Below are 24007 nucleotides of genomic sequence, written 5' to 3'. Positions count from 1 at the left end.
AGACCTGCAACAGTTTTTAAAACACCATTTTTCAATAGCTTAAAAAATATGAAGAGCCTAGGTATAAAAATCTAATTCAAAATGTATGAAATTTATATGGAGAAAACGATAAAACTGTTCTGGGAGAGTAAAGAACCTATATAAATTGGGTACATTATCATGGTCACAATTTGGAAGAATCAATACTTGAAGATGTTACTTCTCCTTTATATGAGCTGTAAATTGAATAGAAGAGCAAAGCCTCAGAACACTCAAGACATCTCCTAAAGAACAAGGTGCTACTGGGATAGGTTAAGAAAAACTGAGCAAGAGAACAAAATAAAGAGTTCAGAAAGAGACCTCTGTATACACCAAAACTGATGTAGAACATGCAGGGTAGGCCCAGCAAATTAGTAAGGTAAGAACTGATGTTTGAATAAATAGGGCTGCTGCAATGGAATATCACAGAAAAAGATGAAGTTGAACCACAAAATCCTATCATATACAAATCAATTCCAGGTGGAAAATAAAAATGCAATAGTACCAACTTATTAAAAAAACAATGAAAATTAAATTTAAAAGACTATCTAGATAACCTTGGGGTAAGGAAAAATTCTACTAATGAGACAAAAAGCTTAAATCATAAAGGAAAATATTAATACATTCAAAATCTTTTAAAAGTAAGAACTTCATTAAAACACCATAAAGAGAGGGAAAAAAGATAGTCACAGACTGGTAGAAGTTTTGCAACACGTAAAAATGACAAAGGACTACTCACAAGAGTATTTTTAAAACTACTACAAATTAGTAAGAAAAAACCAACAAACTAACAACAGGTTACACACTGCTCGCTCTAGGAGAAGCCATGCAGATGGACTCTTACGTGAATGGGACTGGAGTTGCAGAATTAGTTGGCCCTGCAAATAACTCAGTAAAAAATAACTGGGCATGAGAAACACTTCTAGAATATCTGAGTAAAGATCTTGGAAAACTTGCTCCTCTATAAAGCAAAGACACTGGCAAAATCTGTCAAAATTAACCTCTGCAGAACTGTGGAAATTAAACAAAGTCTTCCAGCAGTCTGAGGGGTGCTTATTTGAGGAAAAATAGCTGAATCTTTTCCATAAAATTTGGGGCACTTTAACTTGACTTATTGCCATCCCCATAACCTCAGCTTCATGGTGGCCTTTATTTATTTATTTATTTTTTATTTTTCAGTACGCGGGCCTCTCACTGTTGTGGCCTCTCCCGTGGCAGAGCACAGGCTCCGGACGCGCAGGCTCAGCGGCCATGGCTCACGGGCCCAGCCGCTCTGCAGCATGTGGGATCTCTCCGGACCGGGGCACGAACCCGTGTCCCCTGCATCGGCAGGCGGACTCTCAACCGCTGCGCCACCAGGAAAGCCCTCATGGTGGCCTTTAAAACCAACAGTCTCACAACCAAGGTAGCCTAGCAGCCACTGAAGGGGCAGAAGTGGTTTGAAGTTACCAAAAAACCCATCCCCAGAGAGTTGTCACTATTTGACCTATCTCAAGCTCATGCTGTGCAAATAGCCCTATCCCCAGAGTGTCTGTTGAAAGTAATTAGCAGGAATTATTTAACATTACAATTGCCTGAGGCAGTGACACCAACACAGACTAACAAGATGCTGATTAGAAAACTCAGAAGGAAAAACTGCCTAATGAGATGTTCTGGGGGTGGGGGTAGGGTTAAAAACCTCCAACAAATTCCTAGAATTGTGGACAGTGCATATGACCAGCAAAGACCTGAGAAAACCTTAATCTCTCAACTGGCTGACCTTGAGGTTCTGCATAAGCAAGAAGTAAAGGCTAAGGAAGAGCTGCAAACTGCCTGCTGGAGTGCTGAAGGCATTCCCCAACACACAAACACAGAGCCACTCGGCAAAGGCTCAAAAAAATGATTGGTTCCAAGTATTTAAAGAAATCACTGTCCAATCATTAGCTGACAACTAAGCTTTTGTACACAGATCTCATGGCTATGCACGATAAAGAATACAGACTTTACAGAATTTGCTCAGGAAAATAACTAAATAAATAGCAGCAGCACAGCAATGACAACAGAAGCAACAACAAACCCTGAGGAGGGGAAAAATCTGGTTTCCAGATCTGCCACAATATTTTAAATGCCCAGTTTTCAACAGAAAATTACAAGATACACAAAGAAACAGAAAAGTTTGGCCGTAACACAGGGTAAAAAAGAGGTCAATAGAAACTCCCTGAGGATGTCCAGACACTGAAATTACTAGACAAAGACATAAATAAGCAATTATACATATGTTAAAGAACTAACAGAGGGCTTCCCTGGTGGCGCAGTGGTTGAGAGGCCGCCTGCCGATGCAGGGGATGCGGGTTCGTGCCCCGGTCCGGGAAGATCCCACATGCCGCGGAGCGGCTAGGCCCGTGAGCCATGGTCGCTGAGCCTGTGCGTCCGGAGCCTGTTGCTCTGCAACGGGAGAGGCCACAACAGTGAGAGGCCCGTGTACCGCAAAAAAAAAAAAAAAAAAAGAACTAATAGAAACCATGCTTAACAAATTAAAGTATGTGACCATCTCATTGTACAGAGAATATCAATAGATAAAAATTATTTAAAAGACCAATAATGACTAAAATGAAAAATTCACTAGAGGTTCCTCTGCAGATATGAACTGGCTGAAGAGAAAGTCAGCTAACTTAAAACTAGGCCTATTGAGATTATCCAGTCTGAGAAACACAAAGAAAAAGGAATGACAAAAAATGAACACAGCCTCAAGAGACGGGTGGGACACCATCAACAATACACATAATAGGAGTGCCAGAAGGAAGGAGGGAAAGAAAGGGGCGGAAACAATATGTGAAGAAATAATGGCTGAAAAACTTCCCAAATTTGATGAAAACATTAATTTGTACATCCAAGAAGCTCAACAACCTCCAAGTAGTATAAACTTAGAGATATCCAAACATAGGCACATCAGACTCAGTGTGTCAAAAGACAAGAAAAGAGAATTTTGACAGCAGAAAGAGAAAAGTGACTCAACATGTACTAAGACTCCTCAGTAAGACAAGCAGTTGATTTCTAAACAGAAATCATGAAAGCCAGAAGGGAGTGGGATGATATCACCAAAGTGCTAAAGGAAAAGACTGTCAATCAAGAATTCTATATCCAGCAGAACTATTCTTCAAAAAAGGAAGGACAGTTTAATTAGGTCCCATTTGTTTATTTTTGTTTTTATTTCCATTATTTTGGGAGACAGATCAAAAAAGATATTGCTGCGATTTACATCAGAGAGTGTTCTGCCTATATTTTCCTCTAGGAGTTTTATAGTGTCTTGTCTCACATTTAGGTCTTTAATCCATTTTATTTTTGTGTATGGTGTTAAAGAATGATCTAATTTCATTTTTTTTTTAACATGTAGCTGTCCAGTTTTCCCAGCACCATTTGTTAAAGAGACTGTCTTTCCACCATTATGTAGTCTTGCCTCCTTTGTCATAGATTAATTGACCACAGGTGTGTGGGTTTATTTCTGGGCTTTCCATCCTGTTCCATTGATCTATATTTCTATTTTTGTGCCAGTACCATAGTGGTTTGATGACTATAGCTTTGTAGTACAGTGTGAAGCCAGGGAGACTGATTCCTCCAGCTCCATTTTTCTTTCTCAAGATTGCCTTGGCTATTTGGGGTCTTTTGGGCATATATCCAGAGAAAAACATGGTCCAAAAGGATACATGCACCCCAGTGTTCACTGTAGCACTGTTTACGATAGCCAAGACATGGAAGCAACCTAAATGTCCATTGACAGAGGAATGGATGAAGAAGATGTGGGTGCATACACACAATGGAATATTACTCAGCCATTAAAAAGAATGAAATAATGCCATTTGCAGCAACATGGATGGACCTAGAGATTGTCATACTAAGTAATTCAGAGAAAGAGAAATGTCGTATGATACCCCTTATATATGGAACCTAAAAAGAAATGATACAAATGAACTTATTTACAAAACAGAAACAGACTCACGGACCTAGAGAAGGAGCTTATGGTTACTGGGGGGAAGGGTGAGGGGAAGGGATAGTTAGGGAGTTTGGGGTCGATATATACACACTGCTATATTTAAAATGGATAACCAACAAGGACCTACTGTATAGCACAGGGAACTCTGTTCAACGTTATGTGGCAGCCTGGATGGGAGGGGAGGTTGGGGGAGAATGGATACATGTATATGTATATGTAAGTCTGAGTTGCTTTGCTGTGCACCTGAAACTATCACAACATTGTTAATTGGCTATACTCCAATATAAAATAAAAAGTTTAAAAAAACATGAAGGAGAAATTATTTGAAAGATTTATATTTATATAATAGATTTTTATAATGAAGGAGAATTATCTGAAAGATTCCACTGCTAGCAGACCTGCTCTACAAGAAATACTAAGGAGAGTCCTTCAGGCTTAAATGAAAGGACACTAGGCAGTAAGTCAAACTCAGCTGAAAAACTAAAGAGCAATGGTAGAGGTAACTACATAGGTTAAAGAAAAAGAAGAAAATATAAATACATTTTTGCATGTAATTATTTTCTTCTATCTGATGTAAAATATAACTGCATAAAACAATACTTATGAAACTGTGTTGATGGGCTTATAAATGTATAAAAATGTAATTTGTTTGATAATAATAGCACAAAGGGGGAGGGGGACAGACCGATACCAAAGCAGAGTTTTTATATGTTACTGAAATTAAGTTGGGATTAATATGAACTAGATTGCTTTAAAACAAGATGTTAATTATAATCTCCAGGGCAACCACTTAAGAAAATACCAAAAAAAAAAAAAAAAGAAACAACAAATTAAAATAGAATTAAAATGGTATACTAGAAAATATTTTATACAAAAAATGTAGTAATGGAGGAATGAAAAAAAAGACATAAGACATATAGAAAATAAATAGAACAATGGAATAGAAAACAAATAGAAAAATGGATGTAATTCCAAGCTTATCAGAAATTACATTAATGTAAGGGAATTAAATATTCCAATCAAAAGACAAAAGGCAGAAATAAATGGAATAGAGAATAGATATGCAACAGAGAAAAATCAACAGTTGGTTCTTTGAAAAGATCAATAGAATTGACAAGTTTTTAGCTAGACTAGTCAAGAAAAGAAAGAGAGAAGATGAAAATTACTAAACTTAGAAATGAAAGGAGGAACATTACTGTTGACCTTACGGAAATAAAGAAGGAATATAAGGGAATAATGTCAATAATTATATGCCAACAAATGGAATAATCTAGATGAAATAGATAAATTCCTAGAAAAACATAAATGACTGAAGTTGACTCAGGAAGAAATAGAAAACCTGAATAGACCTACAGTGAGTTAAGAGACTGAATTAGTAATCAAAGAAATGCCTAAGCCCATGTGGCTTCACTGGTGAATTCTATCAGCCCTTGAAAGAAAAACTGATGCCAATGCTTCATGAACTCTCCTAAAAATAAAGAGGTAGAAACATTTCCCAATTCATTCTATGAAACCAGTATTACACCGATACTGAAACCAGACAAAGGCATCACAAGAAAACTATAGACTACTATCTCTTATGAATATAAATGAAAAAATCTTCAACAAAATATTAACAAATTAAATCCAGTAAATCAAATCAAATCAAGTGGGATGTATCCAGGAATGCAAGGACCATTCAACCGTACAAAAATCAATTCATGTAATATGCCATATTAACAGAATAATGGATTAAAAACTAGGAAGAGAAGAGAATGTCCTCAACTTGATAAAGAACATCTACGAAAAAACCACAGCAAAGATCATAGTTAGTGGTGAAAGACTGAATACTTTCCTCCCAAGATCAACACTGTACTAGAGGTTCTAGTCAGGGCAACTAGACAAGGAAAATAAATTAAAAACCTCTAGATTAGAAAGAAATAAGTAAAACTATTTCTATTCCAGATGATATGATATAGTATATTAAAATCCTAAGGAACCTACCAAAAACTGTTAGAATTAAGAAGCCAGTCCATCTTATAATACACAAATCAGTATATAAAAAGTAATTGTATTTCTATACAACATGAATGAATAATCTAAAAATAAAATGAAGGAAACAATTTTATTTACAATAGCATCAAAAATAATAAAATACTTAGAATAAATTTGAGAAAAGAAGTGTGAAACGTGTACACTGAAAACTATAAAATATTGATAGAAATTAAAGATGACCTAAATAAATGGAAAGCTATTCTGTGTTTATGGATAAGAAGCCTTAATATTGTTAAGATGGCAGTAGTCCTTAAAGTGACCTACAGATTCAACGCAATTCTGGCTTTTTTGTAGAAATGAACAAGCTGATCCTAAAATTAATATGGAAATGCAAGGCACCCAGATTAATCAAAACAATCTTGAAAAACAAAGTTTCTAATTTCAAAACTTACTAAAAAACTATAGCAATCAATATAATCTGGTACTTGCATAAAGGACAGACATATCGATTGATAGAAATGAATTGATAGTCCATAACAAACTCTTATATTTATGGCCAAATATTTTTTGACAAGGGTGCCAAGATAATCCAATGGGGAGAAAATCTTTACAAAATGGTGCTGGGACACCTGAATATATACCTGGCAAGAAAGAAAGTTGAACCTTTACCTTATATCATTTACAAAAATGAACTCATAGACCTAAAACTATAAAACTTTTAGAAGATAAACATTGAGAAAGTCTTCATGACTGTGGATTACAAATGCTTTCTAAGACATGACACCAAAAGCACAAACAACAAAAGTAAAAAATCAGGTAAACTGCACTTCATTAAAATTAAAAACTTTTGTGTTTCAAAGGACACCATCAAGAAAGTGAAAAGACAATTCACAGAAGGGGAGAAAATATTTGCAATATAAATATTTGATAAGGGGCTTTTATCCAAAATATATGAAGAACACTTAAAACTAGACAATACAAATGACACAATTAAAATGGGCAAAGAATTTGAACAGATGTTTCTCCAAAGAAGATATACAAATGACAAAGTAAGCACATGAAAAGACCCTCAACATCAGTGGGCCTTAGGGAGATACAAATCAAAGCCATAATGACCTACCACTTCATACCAACTAGGATGGCTAATATTTATTTGTTTATTTATTTATAACCCAGCAATAACAAGTGTTGATGAGGATGTAGAGAAATCGGAATCCTCATACATAGCTACTGGGAATGTAAAATGGTACAGTCACTTTTAAAAAGATACTTGGCAGTTCCTCAAAATGTTAAATCTACAGTTACCATACATCCCAGCAATTCCATTTTTTGATATATTCTCAAGAGAATTGAAAACATATGTCCACACAAAAACTTGTACATGAATGATCACAGCAGAATTATCCACCATAGCTAAAGGGTGGAAACAACCCAAATGTCGACTGATGGATGGATAAACAATGTTGTTGTGTATCCATATAATGGCATATTATTTGACCACAAAACGGAATGGAGGACTGGTCCATGCTGTACCATGGATGCACCGTGAAAACATTATGCTCAGTGAAAGATGACAATCGCAAAACACCACATGCTGCACATACTATATGGTTCCCTTTAGGAAATGTCCAGAATAGGCAAATACGTAGAGACAGAAAGTAGATTAGTAGCTGCCAGGGGCTAAGGGGAAGGGAGGTTAGGGAGTGACTACTAAAGGTACTAAAGGTTCCTTGTGGGGTGATGAAAATGTTCTAAAATTAGATAGTGGTGAGGGTTGTAAAACTCTGTGAATGTACTTAAAACCACTAATTGTATTCTTTCAAAGGGAGCATTTTATGGTATATGAATTATATCTCAATAAAGCTGTTATTTTAAAGTGTGCATAAGCTTTAAACAGGGCTTTTATAGAAGAGGAAATACCTAGAGTATCCTCTGCCTATCCATAGATATTTTCAAAAGCACACAAAATAAATTATATTTTGTAGGGGTACAAGTACATGTGAAAAAGAATATACAGTGTATGCTAAGGAATGAGAAAAATAAAATTTAGTATAGTTGTCATTTCCAAGGTAAGGGGATGCAATTGAGCAAAGCACTTCACGGGTAACAGTTATGTTCTTTTTCTTAAACTGGGTAATGAATCATTACTCCTTACATCTTGAATACATTTTCTATTCTTGTGACTCTACTGAGTATGTAATAAAATTAACTGTAAATACATATATTTTAAGTATTTTAAAACTATTTAAAAATTAAGTAAATAAAGTCGCAATAGTTTTGAGCACAGGGAGTATATCCTCAAGACTCTATCCCCCCCTCCACACCCTTTTCTGTAAATTAATTTGTGTGAAAGAGTAGGAAACATGTGGTGTGCCTGTTATGGTGATTTTATAAAATAAATTATAATGAGAGCCACCACCATGCAAGAACCGTATAAAAATGCTACTTTTTCACTTTGAAAGTGTATTTTTGAGATACCTTTTTGTGGCTGGAACAATATGCGAAACAATGGAGAAGCCAAGGACAAATTTAGGCAAAAGATATCAACATTCAGCCTTTGGCCCTAAACTCTTTTCCAGTGAAGAGAGGAGAGTACTTCCAAGACCATCTGCAGCTTTCTAGCTAAGAACCATAACGGGCACAAACACTCAGAATCCTCTGTGAACAGAATGGATAATTATGCCTATACATCAGAGCTTCCATGTAAGCTTCCTGCCTCCAGAGCCAGGCTCATATGCCCTGGGCTAGAAAAATGTGGTCATCGGTTTGTCACTGTTGCCCAGAAATTTTGATCTGGCTGTCACACCTGGATAGAGGCCAGATGAACAAGAGAAAATGCCTGGTTCAGTGTTGCATCCCTTCTGGAGGTTGAGATCACCAAAAGCAAAGGATTAATAATACATTGCAGAACAGTGATGGTGAAATTCAGTGTTCTGGCACCCATGTATTTCCCTCTAGACAGCGCAGCTGGTATTTTAATTTCAACATCAAGCACAAACTCATTCTTTACTACTTTTTTTCCCCCTAACACTGTTAGGGCTTTCTTTTTTTTTTTTAAAGTAAAACAAACAAAAGAAAGTATCATTTACTTGAGTTTTCAAACATGTATTCCTTAATATATGTTAAGAAGTCATTTCTAAAAACATAAAAACACCAATTTTACCAGTTTTGCCATTGAAACCCTGAAGCAATCAGAGCTGCTCCTGGCCCACATCTGTGGGGCTGAGTGAAGCATTCCTCTGGGAGCCAGAAGTTCAAAGTTGATCCTCCCTCCAGACCTCATTTCTTTTTCAAACAAAGTATTGTCTTAAAATACTGGCGTGTTTCCTAACGGTAATATTCCTGTCAGAGGCTGGGCTGCGTTATCTAAGAAAAATTTTCTTCCATTTCACTTAGTTATTATGCTCAGGACAAAAGGGATATATCATCTAAAGCCGTAAGTGTTCTGCGATGAGTCTTCTTTTACTAAAACAGTCTAAGTCCCTGAAAATAATTTTATGTCTAATCGACTTTTCAGCACGGTAACAAGGAATAGAGAGAGGTTACCTCCATGTACAGTTATTCTGATTAAAATATCCGTAGAGAAAGCAAGCCACTCCCACAACTGCTGCCAGGAGAAGCATCTGAGTGTAATAGCCCAGCCAGGCAAAATAGATTCCAATCTTCTCTCCGTAGTATTTCCTGAAGAAAGACAGAAGTTATTTTCAGAAGAGACATATGAGCACTCTGCAGCTTTATCCTAATACTAATTTCTGATCCTAAATAAAGGGGGCTTTAGAATTAAACCTCTGACTCAATTCACCCTTAAAAACATATCCATTTTCATAGCAGGCCCCAAATTCTACTGTGAAACAAGAAGTGTTTTACATATCATGGAAGTACTGATCACGGATTAACCTGCTGAAGAGAAGTAAATTAGAATACAGCAAAGGAGGGGAAAATGCTGAATATGGAGCAGATAGAGAATATTATCATCACTCTTTGTCAAGACTGGCAGATTTGATCAATTCCCCCAGATTGTTCTTAACATGCATGAAACAAATGAACACGAACAATTTGCTCAGTTACCTGTTTTTGCTTTATCTCGGGAACTTCCTCGGAGCAAATGTAATGTAAATCACAAATAATAAGAAAATGCTGATAACAATGAACTAGGAGTGGAATGGCTCTCTGACCAAAATACTTATAAAACTCATGAGAATGGGAGAGGGCAGGACGGATAGGACTGAGGAATCTACTGCCCTGTATTCTTTGTACGTAGCACTTCTATTTTTCCTAAGTTTTAGCAACTCTTCAATGTTTTTAAATTAATCCGGGGTAAATGGAAGAGGCCAGGTGGGCGAGATAAGAAAGGAGGCAGGGCATGAAGCAGGGCCAGATTGTTCCTGAGAGGGAGACAAGTACACACAGGCAGAGACAAAGGGCTTAGGGGTGAGGAGAAAGCAACGAGACACTTGTTGAGGCGACTCTTGCTGATACTTTTCCTCAACGCACTCTTCACTTCTGGCTCAGCAGTGGTTGGTAAAACCTGTAGGTTTACTTGGCTCTGGGGCCTCTATGAGGCTTCTGGCTCAGCTTGGAGCTGGGCTGAGCTCTGCAGGCTTAGCCTGGCGGGGACTCAGCCCTGAGAAACAGCCTGGAGTCCTAGAAGACGTCACACAGGAACATCCCTGGGTTGGACCATCCCTCACAGGGCAGCTGAGAGAAGAGCTCCCTGGTCACAGGCCGCGGTGTGGGTCACATCCATGGGGAAAAACGAGGGGCTGAGGCCGATGTGGAACCAGGAGGCAGGAGGAACACAGTGTGTCCGTTCTCATGCGACTGGGGCTTTGTGGTCCGGCTCACGGATGACAGGCAAATGGCAGGCTCGGGATGGTGTCTGGGAGAGAAAACCCTGGCAGTGGGTTTGACATGTCTTGGGCTGTTTGCTGTCAGGCTTTCTGAATATGTTCTTATCAATCATGTGCCCTGGAAATACCACATTTAAAACTGGAAATCATGTTGGGAGTCGCCTGCTCCAACTACCCAATAGTAAAAATATCCTGCTGCATTTGGAGAGCTGGTCAGGCAGTCTTTGCTTGGGTATTTACAGTGACAGGGGCTCATTACTTCCGAAGGTACCCCCGTCACACTGCAGGCAAGAAGGTCAGAAAGAACTTTTAAAATCTTAAACAGAAAGCCTGCCTCCTGGTTCTTGCTGAAAGGCTGGGGAAAATGAGAAGCCCTTCAAATGGGATATTCTCTGATTATTATCTCTCTCTGCCCCAAACATCCCAGTTCTTAACACCAATTTCTAAAACTTCAGCTTTGATTTTTTTAATCAAAGTTATACCTATACATTCATTAAAGAGTGAAACACTTCTATTGATAGAACACTGATTATACAAAGAAGCAGTCCCCAACAACTTCTCCCATGTCCCGGCCAGAAGCAAGCACTTTCGACTCTTACAGCTGATTCCTGGAATATTTACCTCCGTCTCTCTAAATAATATACCTGCAGTGCAGTTTATTGACTTTTCAGTTATATGTATCACCTACTGATGCTCTACTTTGGAAGATGAGGATTAAGCTCTCTTTTTTTTTTTTTTTTTTTGCGGTATGCGGGCCTCTCACTGTTGTGGCCTCTCCCATTGCGGACGCGCAGGCTCAGCGGCCATGGCTCACGGGCCCAGCCGCTCCGCGGCATGTGGGATCTTCCCAGACCGGGGCACGAACCCGTGTCCCCTGCATCGGCAGGCGGACTCTCACCCACTGCGCCACCAGGGAAGCCCTAAGCTCTCTTTCAATCCGCATCTCATCTACACACCCACACCTCCACCCCTCCATCCTCTCGACATAGTTACGATATAATTTTGATTAGAGCAATATCCTTGCTTTATAAATAGTAAGACTCTGTAAAGACTGCTCACAGCTGCATCAAGTCATCTGCTATGCTTACTTTTTCTCTCCTGCCCAATATTTTGTTTTCTCTGGAATTAATAATTGTCTTGCTGGTTCACTGCTTAGTTTTCTGTGTACTTATCAACGATTGAACCCCAGACTTTCCTTTAATGTGTAACTTTCTCACTACTTTCTAACACACGAGGTAGCCTATCAATTTCATGTCCTTGACTCAATCTCTTCAGAGCTCCTGCCACCTGGATTAATGACTTGCTAGTCCTGCCACAGAGCTGTCACCTGGGATCGCCCTGTCCCTCTCTCGGGTTGGGAATCCCCATTTACTGAATCCACGTCTTTTTCTTGGTGGAGTACCTCCTCCATTACTTTGTACGTTTAAATTGTGAAAATTCCTCACACCTAATCAACAGTTTGGCCATAACTGCATTCGGACCATGAGTTAAAAAAAGCACCTTCCTCAGAAATATGAAATTCTTGCTCTCTTTTCTTGTAGGTGGCAGTGCTGTTGTTGAGAAATTCAGGGCTATTATGAGTCCTGCTCCTTCATATGAAACCTGTTTTTCTTTCTGGAGGCTCGTAGGATCTTCTGTCTGTCTGCAGTATTTTGAGAGGTCACGTCGCAGTGGCTTGATGGCTCCCTGTTCATTCTCCAGGCTGGGCTCTGACTACTCTGTCCATCCAGAGACTCAGGGCGCTCAGTTCTTCAATACAGTTCTACAGGTACTTGTCATGAAATATTTATCTGATTTCCTCCTTACATTTTCTCTGTCCTTATTTTTGGCATTCCTATTATTTGTTCATTGCACATCCTGGGCTGATTTTTAAATTTTTCTCTTTTCCCCCATTTTCCCGCTGTTCCTTTATATTTTTGCTCTACGTTCTGCACAATTACTTCAACTTCATTTTTTAACACGGCTGTTGGGGTTTTTTCTGTTCTGTTCATTTTTAATTCCTAAGAGCTGCATTTTATTCTCAGAATAATCCTTTCTTTCTTTCTCTTTTTTAAAATAGAATCCTGTCCTTGTACTGTGGATACCACATCTTAGCACTCAGAGAGAGTGCTGAGGGAAACTTTGCTTTTTTTTTCCGGGGCAAAGTCTGTTTCCTCCAGGTTGTTCTTTCTGGTTTGTTTGGTTTGCTGTTTGGGAAAGAGTCCATTTTCCCTCTGCTAACCCCTGGGAACCAGCGATGAAGGTTTAACAGCCTGAGCGCTCAAGGGGTTACTAATGGGAAGCAACAAAGGGAACATGTGGACCAGGGACAGGGAATAGTTAAATGTATTTTAGCAAAAGATACTTAAAATCATGGGGATATTGTTTTCTTTACAGAATCCCTGCTCCCAAACAAAAACCCATAAAGAATGATTAAAAAGCCATCAAACCTAACACCCTGCCATCACATGCTATAGGTTTAACATAAAACGAAAATAATGGAAGGGAACCCTCATATAAATATCAACTTCAAATACTGACATGTGTACAAACATCCTCTTTCAAAATTTTATTCTACAGGATAACTCGAGTTAATGAGACACAGTGCCTCTTCATAATTCTGATCCAGCTAATAAATGAAGGAAGAAATTAGAGTATGACCAAATGAAATACGCAACATTCATTAATGGCTGCTATCGTCACGAGAGAGACAAATGGACACTATGTACCTTTTGACAGAAGTACAAAACCCACACAAGTATTCTTGCACAAAGTCGAACCTCAATCAGATCAAACTTTTAGATGAGGATCAAATGACTTAACTAAAGCAAATACACAGGACAGAGAAACAAGTCTAACACCACAGGGGAGAATGAAATCAGCCAAATAGAGAATAGAGAAGCCCCTCAACAACTGCAAAGAAAACAAAAAGGAAACAGGAAAATTATAGATTAGAAGCCACTTGAGAGATATATTAGTTGCAACGTCTGGACCTTGTTTGGATCCTGATTACAACCAGAAAACTGTTAAAAAAAACCCATATTTTTGTGATAATCAGGAAAACATGAATACTGATTATTTCATGACTTTAAACAAAAGGAGTACTCTGGTTGTATTTAAGAGACCTTGTCATTTTACTAACGAAATGTTACACTATTTGGAATCTTCTTCAAAATGACCCAGTAGGAGGTAGAGATAAACAAGAAATAACAGTGACTAGGAGTTTATAATGTTTGGAGCTGGGAGACAGACATAGTAGGCAGACTTGCTGTACTATTTTCTCTGCTTTTGTATATGTTTGAAATTTCCCTTAATAAAATGTAAAACAAAACGAAAATTCTTCAGTGTTTTAAAACTCTCAATTTAAGGTTAAGAGGCTTTCCCCAAGTTCAGGTGGACGGGCACTGAGATTTCATAGAAAGAACAGGCACCTGGCTCCAGGGCCACCGGGGGCTACCTTGACCCTCCTCTTCTCCTCACCCTCCACATCCAACCCATAACCACGTCCTGTCAACCTGAATCCCCAAACGCTTCTACACTTGCTCCCACGATCTCTCATCTGGCTCATGCTACTAGCCTCCTACCGGCTCGCCCTGCTTCCTGCGCCCCCTGTAACCCAACCTCTACACTATCTTTGCAAAATGTAAGCGAGATAAAATTACTTGAATGCTTAAAATATTACAACAGCTTCTCACTGCACTTGTCTACACTCCTTTCCATGTTCCTGATACCCTTCTAACCTTGTGCCTCATCTTTCCCTTTCTCCTTAGCAATGGTTTTCACAATTTCCTCAAACTTGCCAAGTGTTTTTGTGCCTCGGGGCCACTGTACCAGCTGCCTCTCTTCCTAGAATGACTTTTGCCAGATCCTCAAAGTACTGGCTCCTTTTCAGTAGACAAATCTCAGCTCACACGCCACCTACTCAAAGATAACTTTCTAGATTCACTTCACTCCACCCCTCCCCATCTTATCACTGTGTTATTTTCTTCATTTCAATCAGAAATTTTGTTCACTTATTTGCTTATTTTTGTTTGTTTAGTTGTTCTTGATCTCTCTCTCTCCAGTAGCCTTGCCCAAACAACATAAGCTTCTGGAAAGTAGCCAACATTGGTGCTTTCAGAACACACATGCTGAACTAGACATTAAATTCATATGCTGACGGAAATGGTACCTAACAGCAGATACAGGAAAGCAGTGAAAATTGGTATCTCTTATCATACAATTTAAGCTAAACCTAATATTTACTCCTGCTTAATGAAGAATTTGGTGGGTATTTGGTCCCAGTTCCTCGGAGGTAACCTCAAATGCCTTGGAATTTCCCAAGATAGGAATGACTTTGTTATTGATGGTGGACCCTAGATGGTCTGTGCCAATGAGATGACTCAGGATGGAGACTGGCCATGCCAGAAAGACCAACCATGTGACTGGAGCCATGTGATATCGCAGGACCAACAGGAGAAGAAGGGGCTGGAGACTGAGCCATGTGGGCAATGACTCAATCAATCATGCCTAGGTAATGAAGCCTCAATAAAAACTCCGGGCAATGAAGCTCAGGGCTGCAGGTGAATTCCACTGGTTAGCAGTACTCTTGGATGACTGCCACATTTAGAAGCCACGAGGGGAACCCTGAGCCCTTCTCATTGGAGTGCTCGCTACAACTCACCTGATAAGATCCAAGGGCTGCTTTTTGTACATGCTTCGAGGATGAGCCCATTCCCGGTACAGAAGGTAGCGTTCATTGGGGCAGCTGAGGTCCTCTGACGGACTGCTGAAGTTGCACTGGGAAGCAGAAGCAAACAAATGAGCATCACAATCACCACGTGTTCATGTGTTCTGTTGATTAAATGTGGTACTAACACTTCACAGTCATTTGTAAATAAGGGGTCCTTATTTGCTGGAAGGGATGAAAATACCATGTAATTTTTAGTAATTCTCAACCAGGGGTGATACTTACCCCTGGAGGGCCATTTGCGAATGTGGGTGGAAAGGAATGCTTGGTTGTTAGAATCCTGGGGACCACCACCGGTATTTGGTGAGAGCCCTGAAGATGCTTAATGTCCTGTAAATGGGCCAGTCCTAAACAATGAAAAACTGGGCTGCTGAAGGGCCCAAACTGCTACACTGGAGGAAGACCTGAGAGTCCAGCCCCTTCTTGGACACCTGGGGAAACCAGGGCCTTGGCTGGTTAGTGGCAGGGTCAATTCTAAAACCCAGGCTTTTTGCCCCGCAGTTCAGCAGTTATTCTGTGACCACACATAGAATATAAACAACAAAAAAGCCTGACATGATGTTATACATTTAGCTTGTTCAAGAAACCAAACTTCCTGCTTCTGCTTAAATTCAACCCGACTCACTTTCCTTCCACCTGTACTAGAACCAGAAACACCTGCTCCACCACTTTCTAGTTGGATGACCTTGTGAGAGTCATTTAGCCTCTCCGTTCATCAATTTCCTCATCAATAAAATGGGGATCATAATAACAGCCACCTCATAGAGCTGTTAAGAGGATCAATTAATCCATGTCAATGTTACAATACTCCCTGGCATATAATAAGTACTATATATCTGTCAGCTATTTTCATAATTACTGACAGATGTTATTATCAACCAGAAAAGTATTAGTATTAAAGCCTTAACATGGGTCCTGACCTCCTCTTACTTCCTTTCCAAACACCACACAAGATCATTCCTTAGCCTGGACATGGGACTAGTGCAGTTACAAGAGGCTTTAGGGGAAAAGAACTGGGGTAGATGTCAACTGAATATTACAGAACCTTGGCATCCCATATTAATAATCATGATGGCTATTTGCAAGTGTCCCCAAAGTTCATGGCATGCTCTCATTGTTAATTTTGCTCGGGCACAAATATAAAGCATATGGACTGTAGGGCTGGACTGCTGTGTTGGGTGTCTTAGCCAGGAAGCTCAGCTTCTGCTTCTCCACCCAGCTCCCTGTTCTCTATTTATGCATGTGTATGAAGAAGCTATTTATTGTCCTAGTTTTATTATCTTATACAGTACATTTCAATATTGTCTTTATCTACAAATACATGAATTACACAGTAGCAATGATCAGTCTCAGTCTTTGCTTTCTTTGGTCTTAGAGATTCAGATAAATTGACAGCGAATGTAACAGAGTAACAGTGCAATATAATATAGTATTTTATTTCAATGACAGAATTTATTTTAAAAGCTTAGATATAATATCCTTGCATTTATGGAATCATTAAGGGTCTAAAGCAGTCACATTTTAAAATTTTCATTTCATGAGTGATGTTACCAGCTAGAGAAGTGCTCCTGAATTTGAGGAGTTGCTGTCATCTCAGTACATAGTCCTTAAAAAATGTCAACACTCTGCTGTATCGCCATCGTGACAAGAACCCTGACAAGACGCTTGTTTAAAAGCCCTGTGATATTCCAGGGCACAGTTTGAAAATGGTATTTCAGAGGGGAAAAAGCCTGTATTACAGAAAATGACAAATGAAATGGTCTAACATGTATTTTTCTTACAAAGAACCAATACTTTTCTGGTTGATAATAATATCTGTCAGTAATTATGAAAATAGCTGACAGATAAATAGTACTTATTATATGCCAGGAACTGTTCTAACATTGACATGGATTAATTGACCCTCATAACCAGGGGTATCCAACCCCTGAGCCACGGACTGGTATCAGTCCATGGCCTGTTAGGAACCTGGCCGCACAGCAGGAGGTGAATGGCTGGCAGGTGAGCGAGCCAAGCTTCATCTGTATTTACAGCCACTCCCCATCGCTCGCATTACCGCCTGAGCTCTGCCTCCTGTCAGATCAGCGGTGGCATTAGATTCTCACAGGAGCTCGAACCCTACCGTGAACTGCGCATGCGAGGGATCTAGGTTGCACGCTCCTTATAAGAATCTAATGCCTGATGATCTAAGGTGGAGCTGAGGCGGAGATACTAGCGCTGGGGAGCGGCTGCAAATACAGATTATCATTAGCAGAGAGGTTTGACTGCACAGAGACCATAATAAATCAATTGCTTGCAGACTCACAAAACCCTATTAGTGAGTGGCAAGTGAAAACAAGCTCAGGGCTCCCACTGATTCTGCATTATGGTGAGTTGTATAACTATTTTATTATGTATCACAATGTAATAATAATAGAAATAAAGTGCACAGTCAATGTAATGCCCTTGAATCATCCCTAAACCATCCCCGCCCCCCCATGCGTGTAAATATTGTCTTCCGTGAAACCGGTCCCTGGTGCCAAAAAGGTTGGGGACCGCTACTCATAACAACTCTACGAGGTAGGTACCATTATTACCCCCATTTTATTGTTGAGGAAATTGACGAACAGAGAGGCTAAATGACTTTCACAAGATCATCCAGCTAGGACGTGGCACAGCAGGTAGTTCAGCCTGAGTGTATGCTCTTAACTGCTAATCTACACACTCCACACATTAACTATGGGTAAGCTACCGTTCATTCCTTTCTTTGTTCATTCATTCATTCATTGACTCATTCATTCACTCATTTAAACCGAGGGGCTTCCCTGTGCCTGGGATTCAGCATTAAACAATACAACATGGTTCCTGCCCTAAATGAGCTTGTAGTCTTGCAATACGTCGTCTTCATTTTACCAAGGAAGAAACAAGGTCAAGAAGTTAGCCCTTCCCTACTAACACTGGAGTACACATTAGGTATTTTATTTCATTTTTGCTGTTTGACTTACATCATGGAGAGGGAAAGCTGCCTTGTAGATCCCAGAGCTTACGAGTTTGTTAATCCCAAACTTTTTAACGTTGTCCCTTACTTGATACTTGATCCGAGAAAGAATGAAGTGAACCTAAAAAGATTCCAAAATAGAGTGGGTGTTTTATACAGTGTAACTAACCAATCACTGTTTACTATCCTAACAGGAATCTGTAGGCGTATTTCTTTTCTTTTCTTTCTTTTTTTTGGGGCAGCTTTTAGAAACCAAACCAAACCAGCCAAACTAAACCACTAATCATCCAACAGCAGGTTCTAAATCACCCAACAGCAGCAGCTAAATTGGGTTTAGACTTACAATGCGGCTTCTGGTGGCTGGATTGAAGAATGTATCTCTATCTTGAATGTAAAAGTCATTCATGCGGTTCTTCTCAAATGGGGCAGTGAAAAACTCTTGCTCTGGCTTGATGATACTTTCATCCACTTGGAGGACTTTGGTAAACCAATTGAAATTATCGAAGGCTGAGGACCGGGTTTTCAGATCATTGGGTTTCAGAGGCAATTTGATGTGCATTATCTCAGCATAGGTACATAGCACTTCCCATGGAGCATGTACTTTTACAAATACAAGCTTGTCATCCAAAAGCTATATTGGAAGAATGAAAACACAAACCAGAAAACCAAACCAAATATTTTCACAGTTTTAAAACACAGATTTCTTTTTATGTTGCATAGTTCTTTCATAAAATTACCAATATTTTAGATGGAAAAAAGCAAACGTGTTAATTTTTAGTCCAAACTAGTTAAGTAAACATAAAAACACTAGTCACTGCAGTGTTATTGTAATAACAATTTTTTAAATTTCTCAAACCTAGAAGACTATTTATTATATATCTGTTCAATGTCATGTTACATGGCCATTAAAAAGAATTTAAAAGAATTATATTTATTGATATAGAAATGCATTTACTATATAATAAAAGGAAAAAAGCAAATTTAAAAATTGTGAAATAATAATTTTCCTTTCTGGAAGGGAAAAAAAATATATACCTCTGAGCAAAAAAATGTTTAGAAGAACTGTAAGATTATTTATGGATAATTAAGGTACAGATTCCACTATTCCTACATTTTCTATTTTTTTTTTTTTGGTGAACTACTGTTTGTATAATGAAAAAAATCTTCAGAAAGGTTCTTGAATAAATACATTTATATGGATTTACTATTACATTCTTTGGCTATTAAAAAAGATCTGCTGGCTTTTATGAGAAACAAATGTATATTCTATAATGCAGATTTTGATCAACTCCCTTCCCAGCTGACAGCTAAGGTACGGCTGGGGTTACACGTTTCGAATGCCATCCCAGCATCCCGAGTGACATGGGGGTTCCCAGCAGCAAGGGGCAGCCAGCGGTTGCTTACCGATCTGGTTGCTTCTAGCTGCAGGCCGTCACAGATGAGGTTAGATTCATATGCTCGTCTTTTCCTCTGTCAAAAGGAATTGGAAAATACGTTAGGCCTTCAGTTTTACCAAGGGAACAAAAAGTTGTTTGTTTGTTTGTTTTATAAAAAAATAAACAACAGACCCATCTGAACCCGATGAAGAGACACACTTGCTCAAAAGAGCACAGAAGCAGTGAAGGTGTTCTGGCTATTGGTGACTGTGGGTTAGGATTCCTCAGATGGAATGCTGTGGAGAATAACTGGATTCTCTCGGCACTCTGGAAGACCCTTGGTTGTCCCTGTGAGTTTATGGCCATTTGAGGTGCATAAAAGTCTCTGGCTTTGGCACAATTCCAAGGACCTTTTTTGGCGAATGAGAGGTTTTGCACACAAATAGAGTTTTTGGAGTCCCATTCACTGATGTCATTTACCAGAGTTACAGTCCAGATCTGACAGTGTATGTTATTAAAATTATGTTTCTATACCAGACATTCAAACAGTTCAGTTTTGGATGTGTATATTTCATCTTTGCATGCCTTGACCAAATTCAATTTTAAAAATACAGACAATTGCGGCAAAATGCAAATAAATTTTTCTCTCTGCAAGAATGAAATGTTTCTGAAGCTATAAAAAACACCTAAATCTACACAACTAATTAATTGATAATATATCTGTCCATATTGCACGACCATTTAAAAAGATACAGGATACACCTTATTTATTGATATTAAGTTCTATCTGGCTAGGCTTTTGCTAAGCTGTGTGCTAACTTGTAAGGGAAGCATGTAAAGGTAGAGACTCATTTGACCTTTGAAAAGAATGCTTTTGATGACGAAGGAGTTATGCTGCTTTATGAAAAGAAGAAAATGAGTGGACATAGAGCTTAACCACATAGGGTCTGAAACCAGCCTGCCTGGGTTCAAATGTGATGCCATTACCTATTAGTTCTTTGACCCTTGGCAGGAAACCTAAACTCCCTTGCCTCACTTTCCTCATCTGTAGAATGGAGAAAACTTCACTGGCTTCCTTCTGAGGTTCTCATGAGGATTATATGATTTAAACCACATCAACTAGAATTTCCATCTTTAATAATCACAAGAGGTGAATTGGACCAATTCTCCCACTGAAGACAACTGAAAAAGCTGCATTAATTTCAGTTTTTAACTTCAGCGTTCAACAAGATAGAGAAGAATTACTGGGTCATTGTCTAGGTAATCCAGTGGGTCAGACAGTCAGGGCACTCTGCCCAGGGAGCAACACTCAAGATTTGCCAACTGTGAATGGGCAGAGGGAGTGCTGAGCTGCTGTGCTACAGACAGTGCCTAGAACATGAAAAGCACCTAATAAATGTAAAGTAGGTGCTTATGTAGAAGGTCAAAGGTGAAAAAATACACCTAGCATTTGACTAAATGTGAGTCCCAGTGGAATCCCTAACATATTTTGTGGAAGTATTAGAAACAGAATATTGCTTTATTTTCATATGTTTAATGAATAGTTACATAGTATTTACTGTGCCAGACACTGTTCTAAGAGCTTTACAAATATAACAAACTTATTTGTTACAACTTGAGCACAGAAGAGTCACTTAGAGAAAAACCAGCAAGTGCTATAAATGAACAAGCCGAACTTGCCTAGAAAAGCCCAGTGAGATGAGAGCCAGGGCGCCTGGAGGTGCCACTTTCCCATTCTGTTCCCAGCAGGTGGCCGTCCACTCTGCCAGTCTCCCATCCCCCATCTCTGCAATCCACCCTGCTATGTTTCTCAGCCCTCTCCACCCCACCTCCACCTTATCCCCAACGTCAAATGGGAAGCTGGTTCAGACCCACCTTGCTTTGTACCCAAGCAGTATTTCTTCACCTTAGACCCAAATCCTTATATTGTGATTCCTGCATGGCAGCCCAGTCCTTGTTCCTGATGGCTTCTTCCTTTACCACTGTGTAAAAGCTTTTCTGATCCTTCAAACAACGCCTGACAAAGTGCTTGGCACGAGTATATGCCCAATATGTGTTTGTTGAAAGAATATACTCAACAAACATGTATTAATTTGTTCTACAAACATTTCCTGGGAGTATCCTTCAAAGTGCTGAAGATTCAAAGAAGAATTTGAAAGTCCGCTGTAGAGGAACTACAGAGAAACTCAGCGTTCAGTGACCTAGAATTTTCCCCAATACAGAAGGACTGGAACACGCATTCATGGGTCTACGGCACTGTAATGGACATCTGTCATTCTTTCTGGCCACTCAACATTTTAACTCCCAGCACAGCCCACGTCCCCTACAGCAGATAAAAACAGAAACACTCCCGTTCTTTGTCTCCTATGAAGTTCAGCTACTGGCACATGAGCTAGGCGCTATTAATCAGACCACCCACTCTAGACTCTGAGTCAGAAGCTAGAGATGCAAAGAAGTCAGGCCACGCAGAACCCGTTCTGGGGTAGCTGGGAGAGCGGATGTCTGTTCCAGAGACAGCAGTGACAGAGGTTTTGGCAGGAGCTTTGGGGGAGCACTGCTGGTCAGTGGCGCCAGAAGCAGCTCTGGGCCCCGGGGAGCAACCACGCTTTCTCCCAGACCAGCTGTGTAGTGGGATTTGGGGCATTGCCTCTGGCAGTCTCGTCTCCAGGCTTGTTTGTCCAAGCCTTCCAATGAACCTGTGAGCCCCCTAACATTCTTCTGATAAACTCTTTGTCTGCTTAAATTAGAGCTCATTTCTGTTGCCAGTAAGAATCCTAAAGGAGTAACCACGAACTAGGGAACACTTGTTAGCCTAAAACCGAAATCACTGTGCAGTGGAGGGAGGGGTGTTCTGTGTAGACCGGACACTCTGACTTCCTCTCTTTCCAGGGAGATCACTCAGCCTTAGGCTGTACAAGGGGCAACCCAGATCATCTCACTAGCAGGTCATAAGCAGAATCCAACTGTCTTCTGTATCCTCTAGGAGTCAGGAATAATTTCAGTTAGGACGTGAAGGCTCAGACCCAAGGATTTTAGCTCTTATGAACAAACGTCCTCCTTCTAGTTAGAAGACTAGGAGAATCATTCAAAAGAGGGGCTTCTCCTGTGGCTTAATGGGTGTGTGAACAACGAAGTGCTGGTAACGAGAAACCACAAAACTGTGTTAACTGGCTTTACTGGAATTCCACGGTTCCCATCACAGGCTGCCATGAGGCACAGCTGTCTCCTTCCTTGCCCCCCTCCTCCACTGGGGAGCGGTTCCAAACTTTGAAGGTGCTCGTCGCATTCCACACCTCACTCCCAAACTCCACAAGTGCCGTCGCCTCCTTCCTCAGACAAATGCAGCCGCTCACGCAAAGTCCTGCACATGCCTTTCTCTCTACCTCTCATGGGTAGACACCATCTCTCTTCCGGTGTCAGGAGATTACTCCCTTTTCCTATCCTTCCTGAGCTTGCTTCGGCAATATCTTTTCTTCTCTTCAGTCCTTTCTCCTCATTGCTCTTAGCCAACAAACACCTTAAATGTTTCCCATCTTTAAGAATATGAAATCCTGCCTCAGTCCTGGCTGCTCTTCAGTTACCGTTGCCGCCCCCAGAGATGCCTGTCTTTTGATCTCGATATCCTTGGTGCTTAGAATGGGCCTAAAGTAGAATAAACAGGCAATAAATGTCTGGTGAAAGAATGAGTAAGTTGAGTGGATGGTGGGTGGGTGGTTGCCTGTTATGTGGGGACTGACTGAAGAATACAGATCACTGCAGTGCAGCAACTGGGCTCCTCTTCCCTGAGGGACCCCCCACCCCCAAGTGCTCCATGAACTTTTACTTACGGGCGTTATAGGACATGACAGAGAAGGACAGATACAGTTTAATTCTGGAATGTGCTAGCACCAGATAGCTCTGGGGCATCCAGAACAGGAAGAGGCTTCCTGACCCCTAGGAATCTGAATTATGAGATGACAAAGGGGGGCCAGTTCAGAGAACCTGGAAGGAACCGGCCCCGTGAGAGGTCAGTTCTGTCATCACACATACCAAACACAAACTACTCCTGTCTCGGTTGTATCAGCTGCATCAACCATGACCGTGACAAGCCACATAGTGCGAGTTAGACATAGTTCCTCCTCTGTGGGATTTCCA

The 24007-nt window shown here is 40.0% G+C and overlaps 1 protein-coding gene across 3 annotated transcripts in view; it reads right to left on the bottom strand.

Annotated features, from left to right (window-relative positions):
- ANO6 (anoctamin 6) overlaps window positions 1-24007 on the bottom strand; it is a 202620-nt gene that overhangs the window by 55028 nt on the left and 123585 nt on the right. For 2 of the 3 annotated variants that reach the window (XM_004274428.3, XM_033436508.2), the window contains 5 exons: window positions 19902-19967; window positions 18841-19128; window positions 18505-18618; window positions 15455-15570; window positions 9509-9643 (listed from right to left, as the gene is read on the bottom strand). In XM_004274428.3, the coding sequence (XP_004274476.1) occupies window positions 9509-9643; window positions 15455-15570; window positions 18505-18618; window positions 18841-19128; window positions 19902-19967 (719 nt within the window). The remainder of the gene's footprint in view (window positions 1-9508; window positions 9644-15454; window positions 15571-18504; window positions 18619-18840; window positions 19129-19901; window positions 19968-24007) is intronic. The other variant, XM_033436509.2, reaches the window with a different exon arrangement.

Source organism: Orcinus orca, chromosome 11, assembly GCF_937001465.1.
Source record: "Orcinus orca chromosome 11, mOrcOrc1.1, whole genome shotgun sequence".
Classification (NCBI taxonomy): domain Eukaryota; kingdom Metazoa; phylum Chordata; class Mammalia; order Artiodactyla; family Delphinidae; genus Orcinus; species Orcinus orca.
Note: the sequence above shows the minus strand (reverse complement) of the source record. Positions and strands in the feature narration are given on the sequence as shown.